General features: G+C 32.2%; 2 protein-coding genes across 3 annotated transcripts; one reads left to right on the top strand and one right to left on the bottom strand.

Moving 5' to 3' along the window:
* The first annotated feature begins 6,676 nt into the window (after positions 1 to 6,676).
* SCY1 (SECY homolog 1) lies at positions 6,677 to 12,743 on the top strand. The gene is made up of 8 exons (XM_021421458.2): positions 6,677 to 6,979; positions 7,409 to 7,563; positions 7,666 to 8,051; positions 8,240 to 8,539; positions 8,621 to 8,710; positions 10,987 to 11,110; positions 11,676 to 11,839; positions 12,277 to 12,743. Exons 1-8 carry the CDS (start codon positions 6,801 to 6,803, stop codon positions 12,505 to 12,507), a joined length of 1,629 nt encoding a protein of 542 aa, XP_021277133.1. The 5' UTR covers positions 6,677 to 6,800; the 3' UTR covers positions 12,508 to 12,743.
* A 336-nt stretch (positions 12,744 to 13,079) lies between these two features.
* CNGC17 (cyclic nucleotide-gated channel 17) lies at positions 13,080 to 20,794 on the bottom strand. 2 transcript variants are annotated; one of them, XM_021419903.2, is made up of 7 exons: positions 20,314 to 20,788; positions 18,941 to 19,517; positions 17,957 to 18,169; positions 17,513 to 17,814; positions 15,442 to 15,553; positions 14,754 to 14,990; positions 13,080 to 14,238 (listed from the first exon to the last, which is right to left on the bottom strand). In XM_021419903.2, exons 1-7 carry the CDS (start codon positions 20,340 to 20,342, stop codon positions 13,510 to 13,512), a joined length of 2,199 nt encoding a protein of 732 aa, XP_021275578.1. In that variant the 5' UTR covers positions 20,343 to 20,788; the 3' UTR covers positions 13,080 to 13,509. The 2 variants fall into 2 exon arrangements, with proteins under 2 accessions (XP_021275578.1, XP_021275579.1); XM_021419904.2 differs by lacking the exon at positions 17,957 to 18,169 and having other exon boundaries at positions 20,314 to 20,794.
* Positions 20,795 to 23,761: the final 2,967 nt, after the last annotated feature.

Genomic DNA, 23,761 nt, shown 5'->3' on the forward strand with positions numbered 1-23,761 from the left:
TTTGGCCGTCCAATGCCTACGCCTTCTCCCTTGATAGCACAAAGAGTTCGAATCCATTATCAACTAACCTTTTGAACAAGATCAAGCATAACCTTTACTATATGCCTTTTACCAAGATTAAGCGTAACCTTCACAACGTGCCTTTTGTAGGATCAAGCGTAATCTTTATTAAGACACTACCTTTTTCAAGATCAAGTATAACTTTTACACAAGATGTAGCCTTTTAAAGGATTAGACAAAACTCCTCTACTTTTTGCTTGGAGGTATAACCAATATAACATTGGATTCTAGCGAATCTCTATCTCAAAACCTTTAGAAAGGTAGATAAGGAAGTTTAAGATTAGAAAGATGAGCTTTCTCAAATGATATGAATGATGAAGGAGGTTTAAGCTCAGGAAAGTATTAGCTGAAGGATAAAAATGTGATTTTTAGGCTTTGCCTTGCTCAAAGATAGGAACTTTCAGCTCACAATTTTTTTTTTGTTTTTCTACTTTTTTTTCAAAAATGATTCAAATTCATTCAAAGTTTCTCAAAATTCATATATTAACGTTCTCAAGGTAAGTATTTGTTAGTACAATAAGCTCAACGAGTATAGTTCTAAGAGAGGGTGAATTATAATCTTTAAATGTTTTAAAAAATTTCTTTTCAATTTCAAAAAAATAAAGTTCCTTCAAGTTAAATTCCTTTTTTTGTGAATAAACAAGATAATTGATTTCTTATCAAAAAAGAGAAGTTAAAAACACAAATAAGATTTAAGGAGTGAAAAGGGAAAATTAACACAATAGTTTTTATAGAGGTTTAACCTTTTTGCATATGTCCTCTCCCTTATATTCATTAAGGAGTTTAAAATCTACTATTAGAAAAAGATTAGATATTATGCTTTTTGTGGATCAAGTGCAACCTTTCAATACAATGCCTTTTTATGGTTAAAGTACACCCATTCTACGTTTTGTCTTAGTTAAGGTATAACCACTCAAAGCTACATTTTCATTTAGTTAAAGTATAACTATTCAAGTGAATACAAAGAGAGAAATATAAGTGTAGCTAGAATGTTTTTTAAAGGTTGAGTAATAGGTTAAGTACAATGTTTGGTGAAGAAAAGAATAAGCAATGAAAGCTCAATAATGATATAATAGAAAAACTTAAATGCTAAAAGAAGAGTACAAAGAGTGTTAAATGATTTGAGCTAAGTTCTTATTTCGAAGTTGTGTTTCAAAGTCTTCCAACTTTCATAAATGCTATTGGAGCTTGTATTTATAGTTACTGAAGCTTCAAGGGTCATTGAAGATGCATTAAATGTGAAAATAGTCAATTTTCTCTTCATTCTAGGTTCTAAGGATCATATTGTATCGATACATGCGAGGATGAATCGATACATTGCTCCTTTTATTTTTGAATTCTAGTGAAAATGTATCGATACATTTTGGAATGTATCAATACTTTTAAGCTTGGCTGCAAAGGTTTGACCACTTTGCTGAATATGTATCGATGCATTTGTTAATGTATCGATACTTTTAAGGCAGAGAACATTCTATTGAAAATGTATCAATACTTTTAAGGCAGGAGCATTCTACTACATTTATATCGATATATTTTGATAATGTATCAATGGATTTAGTTTGACTTAGCAAATTTTAACTTCTCTTAAGAACATGCATCGATAGATTTCAATTTCTATCGATACTTGTCTAAATATATCGATACATGATGAACATGTATCAATAAATTTGGACTGGAAGGCATTTTTCAAAGTCCTTTTAATTGTTTTTCTTTTCAAACTCATTTGTAAGTGCTAAAGGATATTTAGACTTTATTGTTTAAGTCTTAGATGATAATTTGATCACTTTCTGTTGTCATTTCAAAATATGGGATCAATTTGAAAGTTATAAAGCTAATCGTATTTGTAACCTCTATGATTGAAATTTGAATAATTTCTCATACGTTCTAGCCAGCTTGTGCAATTCTATTACATATTTAGAATCGATTCTTTATTGTTGCATTTTTCGTTCTTCATAAAGTCTAGAGCTTTCTATCTCGAGAGAATCAAATCTTTTATTTTAAGGTGTTGGTTCTTCTACAACTAGGTTCAAAGGTGACACCTTTACAATCTTAAAGAATCGATTCTTTTGCCTTAAAGTGTCGATTCTTCACTATGATCTGGTGTCAAAATTTGAATTTAAGCTTAATCTTTGCTGCTTCAATCTTGTCCAATTGTACCATCTCTTCATTTGGTCACCAAGTTTTTGAATTTTACTTTTGGTGCTTCAAGAATTGATATTTTTTTTCATGTAGAATCGATTCTTTCTTCTTTGTATTTTTGCCTTCTGCATTCTATCCCTCTAAAATATATTCATCTCTAAGGTGACGATTTTTCACAAATCCTAAAGCTTCTATCTTTCAAAAATCGACTTATTCTATTCTTAAAATTGATTCTTCATTATTGATCTCTACTTAAGAACTGACTTCTCCTTTTACAGAATCAATTCTTCTTGTAATGAAGAAATATATTTTACTTTTTCTTCATTTAAGAATCAAGTCTTTTCTTTTAAGAATTTGATTCTTAGGCTAACATTTTGAGTTTTGAAAACAAGAGATCTTTGAGAAAATTAATAAACATTTCTTTGAGTTCAAGAGCATGATCATTCATATTCAAAACGTGTTCAAATAATCATAGCATTTCAATATATCTTTCTCTTAAGTTCAACTTCAACACTTTTTTAGGTATTTTCTTCATATTCAAAAGTATCTTTTATTTATTTTCAAAACTCATTAAGTTCAATTAATTTTGTCATTTCAAAACAAGAATAAAGTTAACACATTCTCTTTGAGAGAAGATTTAATCTTATTATTCATGCATCACAAAGCATTCAACTTTTCAAGATGTACTAGCTTAGATTACAAGTCTTTTGCTGCACCTAAAAACTTCATTTTCAAGAACTAGAGTATGACCCATGCTTTGCACACAGGCCTCTTTACACCTTTCTTTTTTTGGTTTCTCTTTGCTTCAACATCTTTTCTCTTTCTTTCTCTACCTTGAAATAAAAGAAGTAGAATTACTAGAGAAGCTATGGATATCTCTATCTATCTTTCTTTCTCCAAGATTGAGCTTTTGTTGTTGTTGTTGTGTTTCATAAAAGTTTTACCTTCTGTTCAGGAAGAGAGAGAGAAATTAAGACCAACCCCATTTTTTTTTCTCTCATTTTTTTTTGTATTAGAAAAAACCTAAAAGAAATAACAAAGGCTAGCCCTTTTGTGGGGATTTGTTGTAAATTCATCTTTTTCTTTTGCTTTTTCTTTAGATTTGTTACTAATCCTTTTTTTTCTTTTTTTCTACTTCCACTACTATCCTCTAGTAGAATTGTTTTATTTTTTAGTTTTACTCACATGTGCGGGCAATTTGAGATTTCTTTTGGAAACTTGTTAGATCTGTGAAACTTGCTTCTTGAAGCCTTGTGGCCACTTTTTAAGCTTACATGAGGCAAAATGAGAAAGCCCCTTTGGAGCTTCCTTTTAAGTATGCTATAGATTTTGAATCTTTAAGACAAATTCCAAGGAACTAGCAAGCAAAAAAACTTAATCAATGGATGTTCAAATAATTTTTGGTCGAATAATTTCCCATAGGGCCATGGCAAGCTTTGAATGAGAATTAAGGATCACTCTATCAGCATTGGCTTTGGAAAGTTCTAAAGGTGCTAAATGGCAAACGTGGTTACCTTTCGACCTAGCTTATAATTATCCATGAAGTAAATCCTAATGGACTATTCAACATGTCATCAATAATAGAATATTATATTTCAAACATCTTTATTTTACTATGAATATGATGTTTAGCAAGTCTTGAACAAAGCAACTTTGCTCTACCATTGTCACTAACCTTTTACTAGTAATATTAGTAATAGCACCTCCTTTCAACTTCTTCAATCATATAGTCGACTAGTGCACGTTCTTCCTCAAGTGTCCAAACTTGCTTGTAAGTTGTCATTTCTATATTATGAGGCAATAGATAGAATGAACATATACTTACTCAATTATTAAATGCACAGATTATATGCTAAAGACAAGCAAATCTACAAGTCTAGAACCAGGCAACTTACAACTTTATTTTGTTATGCATATGATGTTCAACAAGTTTAGAACCATGCAACTTTTACTCCATTAGTGTTGCTAACCTACTATTAGTAGTGCTAGTTAAATCTCCTTTTAACTACTTTAATCATACAATATACTAGTGCAAATGCTTTCTTAAGTGCCCATACTCTCTTATGACTTGCCAATTCTATATTATTATGCAATTAATAGAATTAACATGTACAATTGTTAAACATATAGATTATATGCTAGAGACAATCAAACTTAGGAAGAAATAGTTTTTAATTCCACTATGCTCATAGATACAAGCAAGCTTGGAAGCAAACTTAACAGATATATGCTAGAGATAAAGAAACTACTATGCATTCCTTTTTTTTTAAAAAAAATATTGTTAAGGTTTCTTTTTAAAATAAAAGAAAGAGATAATTTTGATTAATCTAAGAAAAGTTAGAACCATTTTTTACAAAAGCATCATAATTCAATCCAACCAAATTCACTACTATTTTCAACTAAAGCAATCGAAAAAGGGTTTTAAATATTTTAATTTTTGGGTTAATGTCAGATTAAATTAGTAAAAAATAAAGAAATTAAAAAAATCAAAACCCATATGTAAATAACTTTATAGTATTTTATTTTTTGAATTTTTAAAAATTAACTAAGGAAACAAAAAGCTTCGAGTAAAATTTTAATTTACCCAACACATATTCACTGTCGTATTACACAAACAATCAATTAAATCTCAAACATACAATTTAATCAAATATACCATACCAATTACCATAAATATATTAATTTTTTTCACCAACAAATACTAAAATAGTTTAGGTTAATTTCAAGAGTGAAACAAAAGATACCAAAGTAAATATCAAAACCAAATCGTCAATCAACTAAGCTAGAAAGCTTTCGATCACTGATGGCTTCACTAACGACGATGGGTTTGAGCTTGGAGGGAGGGGCAGCTCAACTAGGGTTTATGAAAATAAAAAGAAAATGACTTTCTAGTAAGGTTTGTAGAAATTTGCTCCTAGTTGTTTTTTCTTTTTTAGATATAATTTCATTTAATTACAACATTTATAACTCTATATAAAAAGCCTCAATGGGACTCCCAAATAGTACCTAGACCTGAAAATTTTAGATACAATACGAAAATACACGGAGTTAAATAGGTTTGAGTTTAATTTTAACATGTTTTGTATTTAATCGTGTCTGACACATTTAAGACATGAGTAACATGTTTAAACACATTTAATTAATTATGTTACTGTATTTAAACTTGTATATAAATGGCACATTTATCAACTTGTTAAATATTAATAATCGAAGACTATTTTAACCTTACTTAAATAATTTTAAATAATTATTTTAATAAGTTTTTTTAATTTTATAAAGATAATAATGTAATTATGTCATACCTAAACCCTAATTTTGAACTTTTATTTGTTATATTTGATTTTATTATTTTATTTTGTTATAATTATTTTTATAACTATTGGTTTTAAATTTAAATAATAAAATTATATTTAATTGTAAATATTTTTATTTAATTGTGTTAAACATGTTAATTGTGTTATTAATCGTGTCATATTATATATTGACACTTTTAACAAATGTGTTAGTCATGTTGTGTCATATTACATGGTTATTAAATGTAAATATGTATGTATTTTAGATTTAAGATACGAATATTACTCATATCGTGTTCATATTTAATTTTATTGTGTTTCATATCTAATCATGTCTGATATGTTTAAGACATAAAAACACAAATTGTCAAATCTAACAATACCACGTGGCCACTTCAACAAAGAATGCTACAAGTCAAAGAAGTAGTCAGCTTTTGCATGTGGAGCTGTCAAGAGACAATTGTTATGAGATTTGGTCTTCGGCGACCCACATCACTGGTGGCCTATATGGGTGATGGATTGCAATTGGCAAGATTTGCCAAGTCAAATTTTAGTTATGGGTAGAAACAAACATTTACTAAGAGTATAAAGGAAAAAGAGTTCATATTTCTATTGAAATTAAAAATTAAAGGTATAATTTCATAAATTATATTCAAAATTTTAAATAAATTTTTATTTTTATTATATTTTAATTAATTTTTTTTATTTTAAATCAAATAAATTTTTATGATTAATAATTGACTAATTATTATTCGTTAAAATGTTATTTGTCATATTGATATAACATAATAAATAATAACGTGATATATAAATATAATATAGTGACATAACCATACGATATTTTTATCTTATATTTAGTTACATTAACAGCATATAATGTAAAAGATGATAAATTATGTTTGAATTAATGACATTTAATCAATTATTAATTATAGAAGCTTATTTGATGAGTAATATAAGAATAAAAATTTATTTAATTTTATAAAAATAATTTAAAAAATATTATGTGAAAAATAAAGTAAAACAATTGTGTGCATGGGATTACCTTACCTTTGAAATTTTTGAAAAATTGAGAAATCAATATTATGGAATTCTGTGCTATCAGATGAAGAGGAAGGAAGCAAGCATACCCAAGAATCTTATCAATATTTGAGCAAAAAATTGAACATTGCGTGAAACAAACGCGCTTGCAACAGGGATGACGTCCGACCACAGCAGGAGCCCTGGCCACTAAATCAATGAACTTCATTTGCTAATAGCCCCACAAAAACAAAAACTGTAACCCAACTAAGAGTTGGAAATAGGACAATGTTGATAACGGTCAGAGAAGCTTCGTCTTGGCCTCTTAGCTTCAACCTCTCTACACTCTCTCATCCCAATCCCAAACCTTCTCCACTGCTCAAAGCCTATGTTTGCAGAGCCAGTTTAACCGTCCATAGAAAACCCAGCTCCAACCAATCATGGAAACTTGGTCTTCTTTCTAACAGGTAACCTCTTTCAGATACCCTTTTGTTCGATCTTCTATAAATCCTTGTTTTACCCTTTATTTTTTCCATTTTAGTCTTGTAGTGTCGTTCAAAAAATGGTCTTCTTTTTGGCTTGAAATTTGCTTGTATGTTTTGTTTAATATTATTATATGCTTTTTATTGTACATTGAGCTTGCTACTGCTAGGGAGGAAAATGTTATGTTTTGAGGGGATAAGCAAGTTATTTATTGTATTTTTAAGGACTAGAAGCTTAGGCGATATGACAGATCAGAATTCTGCAAAGAAAATTTAGAACTTTGCATGCCGAGTTTCTTAACACTATATATTTAAACTCCATGTCTTTATTAACTTCTGAACCCTTGCTAGGAATTTTCCTGTAGACTTGCTGTTATAATTGTCATTTGTCTTCTGATTGGAATTCCTTCTCAGCCATAAAGGATCTGTTTTTGATCCCTTGGGTATCAATCCAGATGTCTCTGGTCTAAATGGTGTTTGGGAAAGTTTTTTAGCCTTGTTAACACCTACATTTGAGAGTACTTCTGGTACAAAGAAGGAGAAATCTTCTTCAGCTCGAGGAGTGGCAGGTTTGTTTTTTAAGCTTGTAAATTTATTTATCAACTATTTGCATGCGTCAAAATGATTTGATCCGTCTTGGCAGTTGACATAAATCCTTTGGACTTTGGCAGCTGCAATTGAGGACAGTTCCATTGACTTTGGGGATTTCTTCAAAGGCCAATTACCCGGAAAATTTCTCAAGCTTTTAGCGTATTTAGCCCTGTCACGTCTTGGAGTTTATATACCTCTAGGTGGGGTTAACCGAGAGGCTTTTGTTGGCAATTTGGATCAGAACAGTCTACTGAGCACTTTGGATTCATTCTCTGGAGGAGGCATTGGTAGACTTGGTATATGCTCCCTCGGTATTGTTCCCTTCATTAATGCACAAATTGTGTTTCAACTTCTTGCCCAAGTTTACCCTAAATTGCAAGATCTTCAGAAAAGAGAAGGTGAAGCAGGAAGAAAGAAAGTTCTTCAGTATACTAGATATGCTTCAGTTGGTTTTGCTATAGTACAGGTGAGGAACTTAATTCCCCAGTGACTTACAGGTTAGCTAACTAGATATAAGGTAATTGTTAGGTCTGTATCAATGTTTCGCATCCAAAAGGTCCTGAATTCTACCTCCTTTTTCCCCTCCATATTATGTACTATGCAGATTACCGTTGCTAAATATAAGGTCTTATATATTATTACGTTTCATTGCAGGCAATTGGCCAAGTACTATACCTTCGTCCGTATGTCAATGACTTTAGCACACAGTGGGTTCTCTCCTCTGTCACTCTATTGACACTTGGTGCTGTACTTACGACATATATTGGGGAAAGAATTTCTGATCTAAAACTTGGAAATGGCACATCTCTTCTAATATTTACAAACATTTTATCCTACTTGCCAGCCTCTTTTGGTAGGACAGTTGTGCAGGCATATCAGGATGGTAACTACGTTGGACTTGTTACCATCATTATCTCATTCTTCCTACTGGTTCTTGGCATTGTCTATGTTCAGGTAACCCTACTTGTATTGTTTATAAAAGTTCTATCAGTAAAGGGAAAAAATATGAACTGTTGTCTCAACAAAGGGTTTCAGGAAGCAGAGAGGAAGATTCCACTCAACTACGCCTCAAGATACAGCAGCAGAAGTGGAGGACTTCAAAAATCTGCTTACCTACCTTTTAAGGTCTGTGTTCCCAATAATTGCTTAAAAGGTTCTAATACTGTGATGTGCTTGATGACAATAGTACTGGCCTCACTGAGGTGTAACAAAATTGGAATGGATTCTTTGTTTGCATGAGCACTCAATTGAGAAACATATCGTCGGCACCAACTTCTCACACGTAAAATGGATTAAATACTGTATAATTTGTGCCTGTACTAATTCTTAAAAGTTGATATTCTTTCATTGGGACATGCTCTCTAGCATCATTGACTCCTCTAGTCTGTCAAGGGGCAGCTGAAGCCTAAAGTACAAGTAAACATGTTTTTCTTATGGCTTATGATCATAATGATAATGGAGTACTTTATGATGTTGATCATGTCGCAGTCAAGGACTTGTCGGAAATTCAATTGATCATGAAGAAGAGGTTGAATAATTTTAAACACATTTCCATAGATGCATCTTTTATACAAAGATCACATGATTTGAATAATTTTAATTGCATATCCTTAGGTGCATCTTGTATACAAAGGTGGAAAGATTACGATTTCTTTCTTGTAACTATGCTTGCCAGTTGTTGAACCATGATGTAGCATTTATTTGTTAGTTGCATATCTTCTAGAGAGGGGTGTTCTTTGAGTTTCTTATAATTTGGGATTGGGAGATGGTAAAGTAAGACAGCTGTTAAATTTTGCTACACTTGCATGTGGGTGATAGATTGCGAGAAAAAAAAGATAAATTAGTTGGATCCTTAACAACATATTCAGTTCAGTCTGTTACTAGCAGCAACTTAAAATTAAAAAAAGAAGGTGATATGCTTGCATTCTCCACACCAGCTTTAATGTCGGAAATTATGAGGCATTTTGTTAACCTTAGACATTGAAGTTTAGTAAATTGACAGATTACCACCTGCCTCTTACATTTTGTTGTATCCTCCACATCAAGACACACTTAGCATTTGGACCAAGAATTGATGAGGAGCTCCTAAAGTGATGCAGTTTGAGAAGAGAAATTTGATGAAGAAAACAGTAGATTTAATATTCTTGATGTGCTGATGGAATTGTGAATTGGGACCTTTGGAAGCTCATATCAAAAGTAAAAACCTCTGAAGTTATTAAATCCACTGAAAGAGTGACGTTGTCAAGCGGGGAACAGTGGGATTTGCAGCTAAATTCCTCGAAGCTTCAACTACTAATCAAGGAACTGGGCAAGCTACAAGAGGAAGAGCCCAAATGTTAAAAAGAATTTTTTGAGAGATCAAATGTGAAAATTGGATGGATTTTTTAAACTGACAACTTAGTGTTCTGGCCTATACTGTCAGGCTGAGATTATTTTCAACTGCTTCTTATGAGCTTCTATGCATGGTTTGGGCAACTAACTATCAACATACGCAAAAGATGAGCATGGCTGAGATGAGTATTTTGTGTTGGATATGTGCATAGAAGGACATACTTATTTATGAGATTAAGAATGATTTCATAAAGGAAAAAGTAGGGGTTGCAGCATTGAGGTCAAAATGAGGGAAACATGTATGAGGTGCTTTAGACATGTGAAAAGGAGACCTGCAAAGTTTTGAGAAGATGTGATTAACTGGAGGATATTCATATCAAGAGAAGAAGAGGAAGAGCAAAGAGGACACAGATGGAAACTAATAAAATGGACTTCATATTACTGAGCTTAATGAGGATATGGCTTAAATAGAGCACAGTGGTGAAATAGGATTCATATAGCTGAACAGCCATGGTGGGAAAAGGCTTGTTACTTTTGTTGTTGTTCTTGTTGCTTGTTTAGCTTCTGGTAGATAGGAGCACTTTTTCCATCTCTTACCACTGTTATTTCTCACAAAGTTGTGCACCTGTTTCCTGTGAAAATTTCTCTTTTTTGTTTCCCTATCCATTCTAAATGTAAAATTGTTACCTTTAGCTGCTGCTAAATTCTGATTTCTATCTGTTTGTTCAAATCTTGCCAACTTACTCTGTCCGTCATGTTCATGACTGTTTAACTGGTTTAGATTTTATTTGTTAACTTTGTAGTGTTTGATAGGACATTTACATTTATTTAATTGGAATGGAAGTTTCTATCAGTGTGATGGTCATTTTGATCATGCAAACTTTCGATGCACTTCTCTGGTACCTCATTCCTGCTCTAGATTCTTGTTAACCACAACATTTCTTTCACTGGTGTTGCATGTGCAGCTTCCCTATCTTTCCTTAATTGAGATTACTAATTATGTTTGTCCGTCTTGCAATCAACATGTACTGTCTTGTCTTTGTATTCATTCAATTGTTTTGGCCAACCAGGTGAACAGCTCTGGAGTGATGCCAATTATATTTTCAACATCATCCCTAGCTCTTCCTGGTACTTTAGCACGATTCACTGGCATATCTGTGCTAAAGAAGGCTGCAGTGGCTTTGAATCCTGGAGGTAAAATAATGATTTTGACTGCTAGAAGTTCTTAAGGATGAAAATGTGTACCAGATTGATATGAGATGTTCCTTGGCTCTATAATCTGTTCGGTTTTCTTCTGTAAAAGCTGTCAGTTAGCAAAATCTTCTCAGTGTTCTGTGAATATATTGCATTGACACATGCTGTGTTAAATCTTAAATTTAAGGGTTAAAATCTTGTTAATGTTCCTTCCAAATATTTCAAGATGTAACAGATGCTTGAACTGCTGAAATCTCTTATTGCCAATCCAATGCTAATGGTAGGACAACGGTTTGGTTCTTTTTTCTTGCTTTGCTACAGTGTTTAAAACCTTTCATCAGAGCTAGGTGGATGATATGAATTGCTTATTGAAACTTATATAATTTTCTAGCCAAAGAAAGAAGGGGTGGGCAGGGGAAGTTACACTGTAATTTTCGTAGGTGTAATCCTGAGAAAGGACTGAAGAGGTAAAATGAAATGAAAGAATATGCCATTATTATATCCTTTTGGCTGTTGAAGTTCCCACCTTTCTATATGATTAATTGTAAATTATAAACGTTTGTAGGATCTCTCTACCTTCCTACCAATATCTTGTTGATAGCCTTTTTCAATTACTACTATACTTTCCTACAACTGGACCCTGATGATGTTAGCGAACAACTGAAGCGCCAAGGTGCTTCAATTCCACTGGTCCGACCTGGTAAAAGTACAGCAGCATTTCTGAAGACGGTAATCCTCTTTTCTGTGGCTAGTGACTTTATTGTGCTAGCCTGATATTTATTCAGTGATACATGTTGATGATTGTGTTCAACTACCTTTACCATGTAGTCTGCGTGTGGTTATCAATATGATCTCTATGACAATTCAGTATAAAATTTTAACAAATTTGGTCCCCTAATTCTAGAAAATGAAAAAAAAAAAAGGGAAAGAAAACAAAGATATGTATCATGACTTGAAATGTTGACTCCTGAAATTTTCAACTATTTAAATCCACTTTCTCATAAGGTAGGTAATAGATATTTGTGTCTTCTGCTCCTTGTACTCAACCGCTTCATTATTTAGATATTGTATCTAAAATGATTTGGCTGACTTTAATTGTATTTCTAACTTAACCTCCATTTTTTTTTAATGACGGACTCATATTTGCATCTATTATTGGAATATAGGTTCTTAGTCGGATATCAGTTTTGGGTTCAGCATTTTTAGCAATCCTGGCTGCTGGTCCTGCTGTAATTGAGCAAACCACACACTTAACTGCATTCCGAGGATTTGCAGGGACTTCTGTTCTTATTCTTGTGGGATGTGCAACTGATACTGCAAGAAAAGTTCAAGCAGAGATAATATCTCAAAAGTACAAGAACATAGAGTTTTATGACTTCGACAGGTATGGGCCCTAAATGGGGATAGCAAGTTGAAGACCGGACGAGGATGAGAAGACCATTTTGCAATGACTAATTCTGTTTACGATATCTTCTCTAATAGGTTTGATGGTAATGCTTGCTATGACCATCATACTCCGTCCATGGTCAATTTTCCCTAGCATAAGATCAACTAAGGATGTTTCTTGTACATATGCTGCTCTGCGGCCACAATTCTTCGTTCAATATATTACAAGGTGATTGAAAACTTGTAATATGCTTATTGGTCAATTCTTGTCTAATGCGTAACCAGAATGATTTGTAGAAACAAAAGATGGAGGCTGAGAAATTACCTGGGAAATGCAAAAACATAATAAACGATGGGATCAACTGTCAACTGTGAAACTTGGTTTAGTAAGTAGAAGTATGCAAAAACAGATAGAAGGCCACAAGAAGGTTGATCCTGAAAAAGGGGTTATTCCATCAATTTAAGTTTTCTGATAGTTTTTATGGTTTATTGCTTAACTAAATGCTCAGTTGTCGCATTAAATTTCAGGTTACCATACGGCCAAAAGCCTACTTCATCAGCATGTTTTACTAATCCGCGACTCAGAGAACCGTTTTCCACTTTCAAATTATATTCAAGGAAGCTGGATTCGACCTTAGGCCAATCTTTTTGCCAAAGGCATTCCTAACTGATGCACTTCATGAGTAAATATTATAAGAGAATCAGACTGATAGCCAAACTTATACATCAAATCAATTTGTTAATATCTCAAGTCTTTTCCAGGGCTCGTGGGTTAGACTCAGCTTGCATTTGATGAAACCCCACTAATAAATAGCTAATAGTATACAGGCAGTGCACGACACAACCTTCTCCTGCTCGTTAGTAAGGTTTCCACCCTTGGGCACAATCTGTTCAAGATCCGGGATTCCCAATCCCATCAATAAGATTCTGAATCTGCTATTATACTGAAATATGTCTGACCCCCCAACTAGAGAAGCTCAAGCAACATAAGCTCTTTATCATAATGCAAACAATCAGTCATCATCAGGCTCGGTAGAAAAGTCAGGTTCTTCTGGTTTTTGTAATTTTGGCAACTCAACATCTTTGATCTTCTGAGCTCCTCTCCTAGTATTTGCTGCAAACCTTGATGCCAATATGGTGACTCCAAGGTTAAGTTTCGTCTGAGAAGGATTGGAGCCAGCAGGGAATATTTTCTCTTCCTCCTGCCCAGTCTCATCATCCCCTTTCTCATCCAAAGTAAATGATTCTGTCATAGTCAGATTGTTTTCCATTATCCTCCTTTTGTACCGACGCCAAGCAGCCTGTATGAAGCAGGCTGCCCATGTCCTCCAATGGTGGGAGTAAAACCGGAATGTGTGCTGTAGTTTCTTGCTATGGAGCCGTCTAAATTGGTTAGCCACAAATTTAAGATCTTCAGCACGTAGTGCAAAAGCTTCAACCTCAACTAAAGCTCTGACTGTTCTAGTTGAAGAGGGCAAGTTCATGGTGGATTTTGGTAGCAAAGCCCATGCCAGTAGTTCCTCTCCACAAAAATCTCCAGGTCTCAGCACAGTTGAGTTGAAGAAACCAGTTCGACCACCATTAGTTGTTGAACTCTCTAATCTACCTCTAATAATGAAGAGCATCTCTGTCACAGGATCACCCTCACGAACAAGATAGGTACCTTCAGTGCTCAAGGACGACACAAGACGCTCACATATTGCATCAAGCAGCTGATCATCCATTTGGGAGAAAAAGGGGACCTGCAAATGAGAGTAGCTTTAATGAAACTAATTACCAGATTTAATAAAGAAATACCATATGGAAGATTGCACATCCTTCCTTGGGTTTAAACACAAACATTTTGGAGTCAGATCTAATCTAATTGGGTGCAGCAACATTGTTGAGGCAACATATTAATGTTGTTTGATGGAAAATTCAGAATGGAACACATAGACACGATTAGAAGGAAGATCCTTGCAAAATGTGGTGAATGTATGCATTTTTATTCCACCTAAGTGGCAGGATCTAAGGGAGGACTATGTACAGCTCAGGAGGTAGTTAACCTAGATCTTCGCCATATGAATGCCCTGCAAGAAGAAAAGTCATGCTCAAAACAGAAGAGGCTGGTTTCTAAGTAAATAATTACATTACTCTTAAAATTCAATGTGGACAATCTCCCATCAAGACTTTTTGTTAGTAGAAACACCTAAAACAAAAGCAAGTTAACAATGGTTTGAAACTCAGAAAGAAATTGATTTGGGAAAGCACTGCATACACGTCGAACGAGGTCCAAGCATAAGTGGCGTTGAATATCTCGACTAAGATCAGCAGGTAAGCCACGCAAGATGGCTTCTTCATTAACTCCCCGAGTTGCAAGCCATTTATACTGAACAAAACGTCGAACACGATGTTTTAAATCTTCAGGGAGTTGACGATGCCTCATCCACTCCTCGGTGTCCCTTCGCTTAAGTCTCCATTCCTCAAGTCTCACTGTGAGGGATTGCAGATATGTCTGTATCACAGAAACAAAAGTAAACTATCAGAATGTGCAAGAAAAGTAACATGACAGGAATAATTGTTTTAAATGAGGACAAATAATCAGTTAAAATTAATTTGAAAATTGAAGCATAATGCAGTATTTTGCCAGCTACTAGAAACTAGATAAGAATGCATCTTACTTCCTATTTCACAACTTCCCTGCACGGAGGAAGAAAGAAAAAGGAGATCACAACTGCCAAGAGTGGACAGCTCAAGAAAGACAGTACTATGTGGTCAAGACAAAGTTCTGACAGATACAAATTAATTAGATGCAGTCTACTGAACAAATTCAAACAAAAAATTCCATCATCAACACATAACTGTGAGAAGATTGACAACATATATCACAACTTTATTTGAGTTAATACAAACAGAATGAATTTGATGTTCCAAAGAAAATGTCAAGGATGCAAACTTTCTGATACCTGCATGTTGCCAATCAAGTGGGCAAATAGAACAAGACCCAAGATAGCAATAAGTATAGCAAATAGTGTCTCCCCAATGAATGTGCTTGTTGACAAATTCTGGCCATAGGAACTGAGATGATATGAAAACAAAAGGCATGTATCAACATTTGTAAAGACAACAACTCATTAAATGACATCTGCTTTCTTTAATTTTCATATTAGATAAACTAATTCAATGTGCAAAGCAATTTTCCTGTAAATGATACGGAAAAGAAGTGTAAATGGTCTACAATCCTCTAATTAGCATTTCATGGAATAGGTATTATAAAAGCATTAAGTAATATGAAATGTTGATTGCTGGTCATCATTTGTTTCAATTTGCAAACAGCAAACAACAATGTTGATCCCACTGTATGCACATCTACTACTTCCTAGGGGCACGTAAAGTTATAACCTCTCTATTTTGAATGCTATCCATTCCAAACTAGAAAAGAGAAACATAAAATTGACCAGTAGGCATCTGATTTTATTCATTTCAGATGCATATCTAAAGGAAAGAAATTCGCATATTGATCACAATTATGGTGAAGGTTTACATCTTTTCCATCAAATCTTCCAGGAATATTTATCTCATTGAACACAACTGAAACATTCAATATATTCACATTGTAGTAATAAGGTACACTTTTTGCCTCATACTGAAACCTACAATAGAATATGACCAGTTAGATGATAACAGTTGTGTAATACAACATCACAGGCAAGATATTGAGTGCATCACTCAAGTTGGCACAATTTTTTGATGTGATGCAAATGTTTTTGAGATCAAGTAGCTTCCGAATCTTAGTAGCACAGAAGAGTTCCCTTCTAAAACTAAAAGCATATTGCAGCATGCCTCATGCTTCATGCCTCCTGTCTCCACATGGTCACCGCATTTCTGTGTCCCTTCACAAATGCTTAGTAAATGGCTGTTCCCATTGGCTTGTGGTTCTTTTCTCAAACAGTTTACTGGAACTGTTCAAAAGTTTTGTTACCAAAACTAGAAAGGGAACAAACAGGAAAAGGTAAATCGTGTGGAAGGAGGGAAACAATATTATCATGGGAACTTATCTCCATAACCTTCCATCACTTTAGCTGCAGTTGCAAATTATTACATATCTTCAACCATATACCAAATGTAAATTCCAATGCATATGCCTCTGATTCTTTGCAGTGATGGCAAGGTCATAAATTCAAGAGAGAGAGAGAGAGAGAGAGAGATAAGGTTTTTCAGGGAAGAATGCAGGAACCAAGAACTTATGCTTAGCAAGGAATTTCCAAGCCCAAATTCAACAGATGAACCACAACATTTTCCCTATGGCCATGTGACATAGTTCACAAGCAAGATATTGTAATTTCAAAACAGAACACTTACTAGCATCAATTTTTTTTCAACCATATTTTATGGAAAAGATGAATTAAATTAAAGATACTTACTGCATGGCTTTAGGCCATTTGGAGGACAAGGAAGACCTCTGATGGCACCTCATTAACGATAGAGGCCTTTCTTTGAGTTGTTAAGGGGAAAAATTATTAGATTAACAACTCATATGTATCTCATGAGATAGTTTCACAAAGGAAGGATTCATCATTTTCGTATGAATCTTCACTAATGTCCTAATATCTCTCCATCTTGTAAAGGCAAAAAAGTGAAAACCCACAAAAATTTTGATGCTAACAAAGAAATAAACTTGCAATTCTACACAGTTGAACTTCCATATTAATGCAACCACCATCAGCAAGTGCATAATTATTATATAAATGTCATTTGATTGCATGTAAAGTATGTCTGAACTACACTCTCACTATATTGCCAGAGTATCTAATGCAATGTGGTTAGTGAAATCCCATACAGGTACTGCATTGGCACCTAAACTATTTTTTGTAAGTGAAACAACAAAATTTACTAATCGAACAGTTTGGTTGCACTCATCAGCCACCAGGAGATTATCCAAAAAAAAAATATCAGTATATTCTGTGAATAAAGTGAAAAGTAATAAGAATTGGAATAGAAGATAATTTTTATCTATAAAATTTAATAAAATCATACCTAAGTTGCTGTAAGCCCCACCATAAGCAATAGAAATACTTCCGCAGAAAGCCCGAAGAGACAACATTTTTTTTTACTGCGCTTTCAAATATGCCATATTGGAAATTTATGTCACTTCTAGGATCACAGCTCTTGAACACATCTGTCCCATCTGCCCACACCTCGCGATCATCACTACCAAAAGTGTCACAATCTAAATAGTGTAGACTGCATCTGACAGGAGCAAATTCCTTTCTGCAAATTTTCTTCCAGCATGACGTATACCTGTCAACAGAGAGCAGATACCATGCTGCCCCTACAACCTGCATGAGTAGGCATATTTTTGTGTGAAAACTGACAGAAGGGGTGAGAAAAAAATTGAAGTCACTGTCGAAGAGAGCACAACACACACACAAACAAGAGATCCGAGAAAAAGGCTAATAATAAAGTACGTAGATAACATACATGGCTAGCTAACATGTATAAGAGAAGATTGTAGGCAGCACCCGCCCAGGCAGTCTTCGTAACCACTCCAGTTGCTTTAATAATTTGAGAACTTAACGGAAAAATCAAATATAATCTGGGAATGTACTGAAGCAGAACAATTAGTGCAAGGGCATTGTTGTTATGGTCAGTTCGAGCACTTCTTGTTGCCGGAATGATAAACCAGATAACTATCTGCAAAAAATAATTCAATGAACTGTGCTTTCATCTTTCTCATATTTAGTACCTAGTGCACCAAAGAGGAAATCACACATTTATTTCATTAATAATTTTTCCCAAGGATTAAAGATGAAGTCTCCCCAATGTACTTTCAAGAACTTCTAGTGCGGTACATTAGGTGGAGTCTGCCCCAGAATTACAGCAATATTTATGAAAAAAGGAAAAAGAAACAAGAAAACTATGCAAGAAGACCACAAATATAATTGTGCTTCAATTTTAAGAAGATAGGGGGCTATATGGAATTAACCATGACACTTGAATCAAAGGCTAAAGCACTCCACTTCAAAATATCCTTGAATGGCAAAGGGATTAATTAGACCCCTAATCTTCAGTACAAATGTACAATGCACTTAAAATCCAAATAAGAACAAAGAGAATTGAGTTATGTACAAAAAGGCATTTCATGCCTCGTATCTATTTATTAAGGATACCAAGATCCTTTTGGTCAACAAAGGATGATGTGACAAAACCTCTTCTAAATTGTTATCGTTCGAAAACATGTAACAAGGCTCACATAATTCCTGTTTTGGTTGATTTGGGAAACAAAGAACCACAATTCAAGTACAAGCCAATGTACATAAAGTCTACTGTGGAAATATAAGTTATTTACAATTTATTTACTCTGTTCTACAATTGAGTTCAAGCGACAGAACAATGCAAAATAAAGTAGGCAACTAATGTTTATTGTAGGATTTCAGAAGAAAAATGGTGTTTTAGAACAAATACCTGAGGAAGAGGCAGTGTCGCAATGAGATCTACAAAGAAGTCAGATCGAAGATACCTCTGTGCAATCTTCTTAGGGTCCATTACAAGTTCACCCCTTCCAAACACTCGAGTTGTTGAGTTTGGTGCAACATAACCTGTTCTGAATTTTATAATTATGTGCAACAAGTAGAAAATATCAGCAATAGTCCGAAAACAGGTAACAACAATTCTCAAGCTTGTATCTGTCTTTACACACGAACTGGTTGCAGGGCCTCCAACAGCAGGCAAATAAAAATACAATGGGTCAATGAAAAGTGCCACCAAGCAGGAAATAATGAAAACCCAGTTCCATTGTAACACAATCTCACTGCCAGGATCAAGAATTCTCTTGTACCATGGTGCATCAGCCTGTGGAAAAGCCTTTGACCTTCCAATTTTTCCCATTTCAGGAAGTCTATTTCTTCCTCCCACTATCCCATTCTCTGGTTTTAGCACTGAAGAATATGAAATCTTGTACCCAGAAGATGACTTTTCAAGGAATGATGGGTCATTCTTTCCCCATGGAGTTTCTTTCTGCCGTTTCCCGTCAGAATAAAACCTAGAAACAAACACATTTACCAAAGAACTCCAATTGTCCATATCAAGTATTTCCATAAAACTTTTTACTGAAAGTAGAAATGAGTTTTGCATACAAAAGAACATTTTAATGATTATCCAAAAAAAAAAACTTTTTCATGATTTTAGGAATAGGATTTGTTCAATTTACTCAGTATTCTTTTTCAAACCTAAAATTCAAATGTATGAAAACTTTTCTCTGTTCAGTAATGGAATTAACCCTTTCCTACTACATTTGACTCCCACATTATAGCAACATCATCTAGTATCCTCGATCATAGTTAAGGGGTATTTCAACTTTAATCAGCAAGTCCATTCAAATGGAGAAATCACCTTCATTTTTTTTAAAAAAAAAATAGACTTTACGTTTCAATGCGTTCCACTACCAAGAAAATTGAAGATTAAAGAGATTAATTCCAGTTGAATAAAAGTTCACTTTTTCCGGCAAACAGATAATAAGAAATGTAAAAGTTTCCATCACTACTCCATTAAAAACAGCAAGAAAACATTATGCAAGAATCCTCCTGATTAACTCTTCTCCAGTCCCCCCAAGTAATAGAAACATGACCCAATTCATCCATATCAGTTATACGAAGCTCCTAATTAATTATTACCAGAATTCCAACTTTCCTTAGTCCCTACCAAAAGTCTAAACTTCCCATAACTTTCCCAGCTCCAAACAGCATATGTTTGCAACAGCAAAACTAACCAGCAAGGAAATGTTAAATCAGAAACAAAGCTACTAATTGAAAAAAAAAAAAAAAGAGCAAACTATTTACCTGACAAGCTTTTCCTTCTTCAAGTCCATTGCCAATAAGAAGCAGGAGAAAAAGCAGCAACTTTAAATCTGATCTTCCAAACGCACAAAACAAAACCCTAAACAAACATGACCCAGATGACAAAAGATGAGCTTTAATATATCAACTTTCCTTCCTTGAATCTGAGCTTGTTGAAACTGCAAGGGAAAGCGAAGTTATGGGTCGCTGAGAAAACAAATAGATTTGCAACTCTTATTCGTATTTTCCATGGATGACAAATTGGCAAAGTCACGACTTCTTGTTTTTAGTCAGTCTCTGCAACATCTTCGCTTGCTTGTTTAATATTTTACTGCTAGATTTTTGACCCGACAGGAAGAAGAACGCAAGTCAATTCCAGTTGACAGGAAAATAGCCGAACGTGAAAGTAAAGTCAGAAATTAACCCATCTTGGGGCTGTTTTTCATTTTAACAATGCTTTTATTAATACACGAAAGAGAAAACTTCGGTTTTTCTACCTAACGTTTTGCAAATTTTTCTTTGGTTGTGGTTGAAATAAGAATGTTGAACGACTTTTTAAATGAAAATATTCGTAATTCGCATGCATTTTATAAAGTTCAATTGAAATTTTCTGCTTTGGTTGCAAAATTTATGTCTGATCTTAGAATAAAATTGGTCTTTTTGTACCAAAAAGAAAATTTGTAAATGGTCTTGTTTAGTTTTTATTTTCCTTTTTGTTTTGTCCTTTGTTGAATCCCAAAATGAAAGAGCATTTCATAAAAGTTAAAATTTAATTAATACTCATTGATCATAGTAAGTGCTATTTTTAATTGGTATAAGACCTAAAAAATTTCTAAATTATTTAAAAAATTTTACATAAATTTATATTTTTTATTACATTGAATCAAGTCGTTGATTAATTACTATTAATTAAAACTCTTCTTACCGTTTTATATCGCATAGCATATTGACATGATAATACAGTGACGTATTTTCACCTTATAAGTTACTGTTGCATAACATAAAAGAATGGCAAGTAATAATTTTAACTTGAAAATTAATCAATTGTCAATTATAAAAGATTATTTGATTTAAAATAAAAGTATATAAATTTAATTAAATATAATAAAAGAATAAAAATTTATTTAAAATTTTTTAAAAATAATTTAAATTTTTTAAAAATATTATATGTTTTTAATTAATATAGTAAATCATAAAATAAATAAGTATTTAACTCAATAGCATAAATACGTAAGGCTTAAAAATTAAATTTGAATTTTTAACTTCTTAATAAAATATAAATTAATCCTTAAAATGAACAATCAACAGTTGTTTCATACACAATGAGAAACTTGTTGCATGCATATTCCTTGAGGTTGCACTATCTATGTTGCATTGCAAAATTGTTTTGCAATAAAGGAAAATAAAGGAAAATAAAACTTATGTACTATAAATTCTGAGTAAACATTAAATTGATTTGATTGAAGCACCTAACCATGGCAAATGTGTTTTAAATATAGTTACTTCAACAGAAAATGACGAAAGTGTTGAAAAGTAATCAAACATGACAGCAATGCATAAAACATATCCACGTCAACCAAGTTTAAGATGGGACTTTGAATGGTCAAAAGATCCTTTCACTGTATATTTTTTAATTTTATTTAATTTAATTTTTATATTTAAAATCAAAATAATTTAAATTTTTAATTTTAAAAATTATTTCAATTTAATTTTTTTTCTAATAATATTTAATTTTATCGTTAAAAGATTATGTTAATCCTGACATCAACGTTGATATGTCATATTTTAATGATGTGATATTTGAAATGATGATGTGACATGTCATATGGCACTGAATGATAACATGACAATGTCACATGGTACTATACGATGATGTGTCATTGATATGCTGACATGTCAATGTTACGTGGCATATCAAAAAAACTTTTAACAAAATAAAATTTACCATGTCATATAAATTAAATTGAATAAAAATATATAGTATGTGGACTAAATTGAATAAAATTGAGATGTTAAGAGACTAAATTAAAAAAATATTTGAAAAGCATAAATTTTTAAACAAATTATTAATATCCTTATCAATAAGCTAAATATTTAAGTGTAAAAGATTTATGGTATTAAAAAATATATATAAATATTCTCATTGATTATTTGATTCTAGAATATATAAATTAATTTATCTTTTTACAAAAATTAAGTTTGAATTCTTCTTCTATAAAAAAAATTTAAAAAATTTTTATACCTAAAGTCAAATTTAGATGAATAACTTGCATTACGTTAAAATAAAATAATATAAAATAATTAAATATATTGATTTAGTTACAACTTTCACAATTTATAAATACACATTTTTTTGAAATTATTCAATTTTTACCTAATTTACTTTTTCTTGAAATTGACTCAAATTAGCAAATATGTTGATTTAGTTACAACTTTCACAATTTACAAATACACACTCTTTTGCAATTATTCAACTTTACCCAATTTACCTTTTGATTTAAATTTACTCAAAATTTCTTATAAAATGATTTTATTTAAATTTCAATACCACAGTCAAATTCTTCTAAATTTAAATTTAAATTATTAATTTAGATCTATAAAAAATTTGTTAATAAAATAAAATAGTACAAATATTTACAGTTATATTTAACTTTATCAACTATAAATACAAACTTTAATCTAAGAAATTTCAACTAAAAAAATATAACTTGAAATATTAAATAAAATAAAAACATAAAAATAAATAAAAATTGCAATGATGAAGCTCTGATTTTATGGTTGTAATAAGAGGTTTGTCATGTCTAAATTAAGCAAGTCAAAATGAAAAATTATTTTTATAATCATCGTTAACTATATATCTACGTTCTTATTTTTAAAAAAAACTAAATCAACATATTTTGCTAATTTGACTTTAGCTCAAGCTAAAAACTAAGTTAAATAAATTTTAAATTTTTATACTATTATGAATAGAAGAAAAAAGAATTTATTTAGTCATTTTGTATTATTTTATGTTAACGTAATATAAGTTATTTATCTAAATTTGACTTTATGTATGAAATTCTTTTAAAATTTTTTTTATAGAATGAGTATTCAAACTTTATTTTTGTAAAAAATATAAATTAATTTACATATTTTAGAATGAAATCATCAAGTAAGAAAATATTTATATATATTTCAACATCATAAATCTTTTACACTTAAATATTTGACTTATTAATAAGCATATCAATAATCTGTTTACAGATTTGTATTTTTCAAATATCTTTTTCAATTTAGTTCCTCAACATCTTAGTTTTGTTTAATTTAGTCATTATATTATATATTTTTGTTTAATTTAATTCTTATGATATGATAGAAATTTTTTTGATCTATCTCATGGCACTGACATGTTAGCATGTTTGTACCACATCATCATATAATACCATGTGACATTGCCACATCATTACTCAGT

Source organism: Theobroma umbraticum, unplaced genomic scaffold (genome assembly GCF_002168275.2).
Source record: "Theobroma umbraticum cultivar Fairchild unplaced genomic scaffold, ASM216827v3 scaffold_56.0, whole genome shotgun sequence".
Lineage (NCBI taxonomy): Eukaryota > Viridiplantae > Streptophyta > Magnoliopsida > Malvales > Malvaceae > Theobroma > Theobroma umbraticum.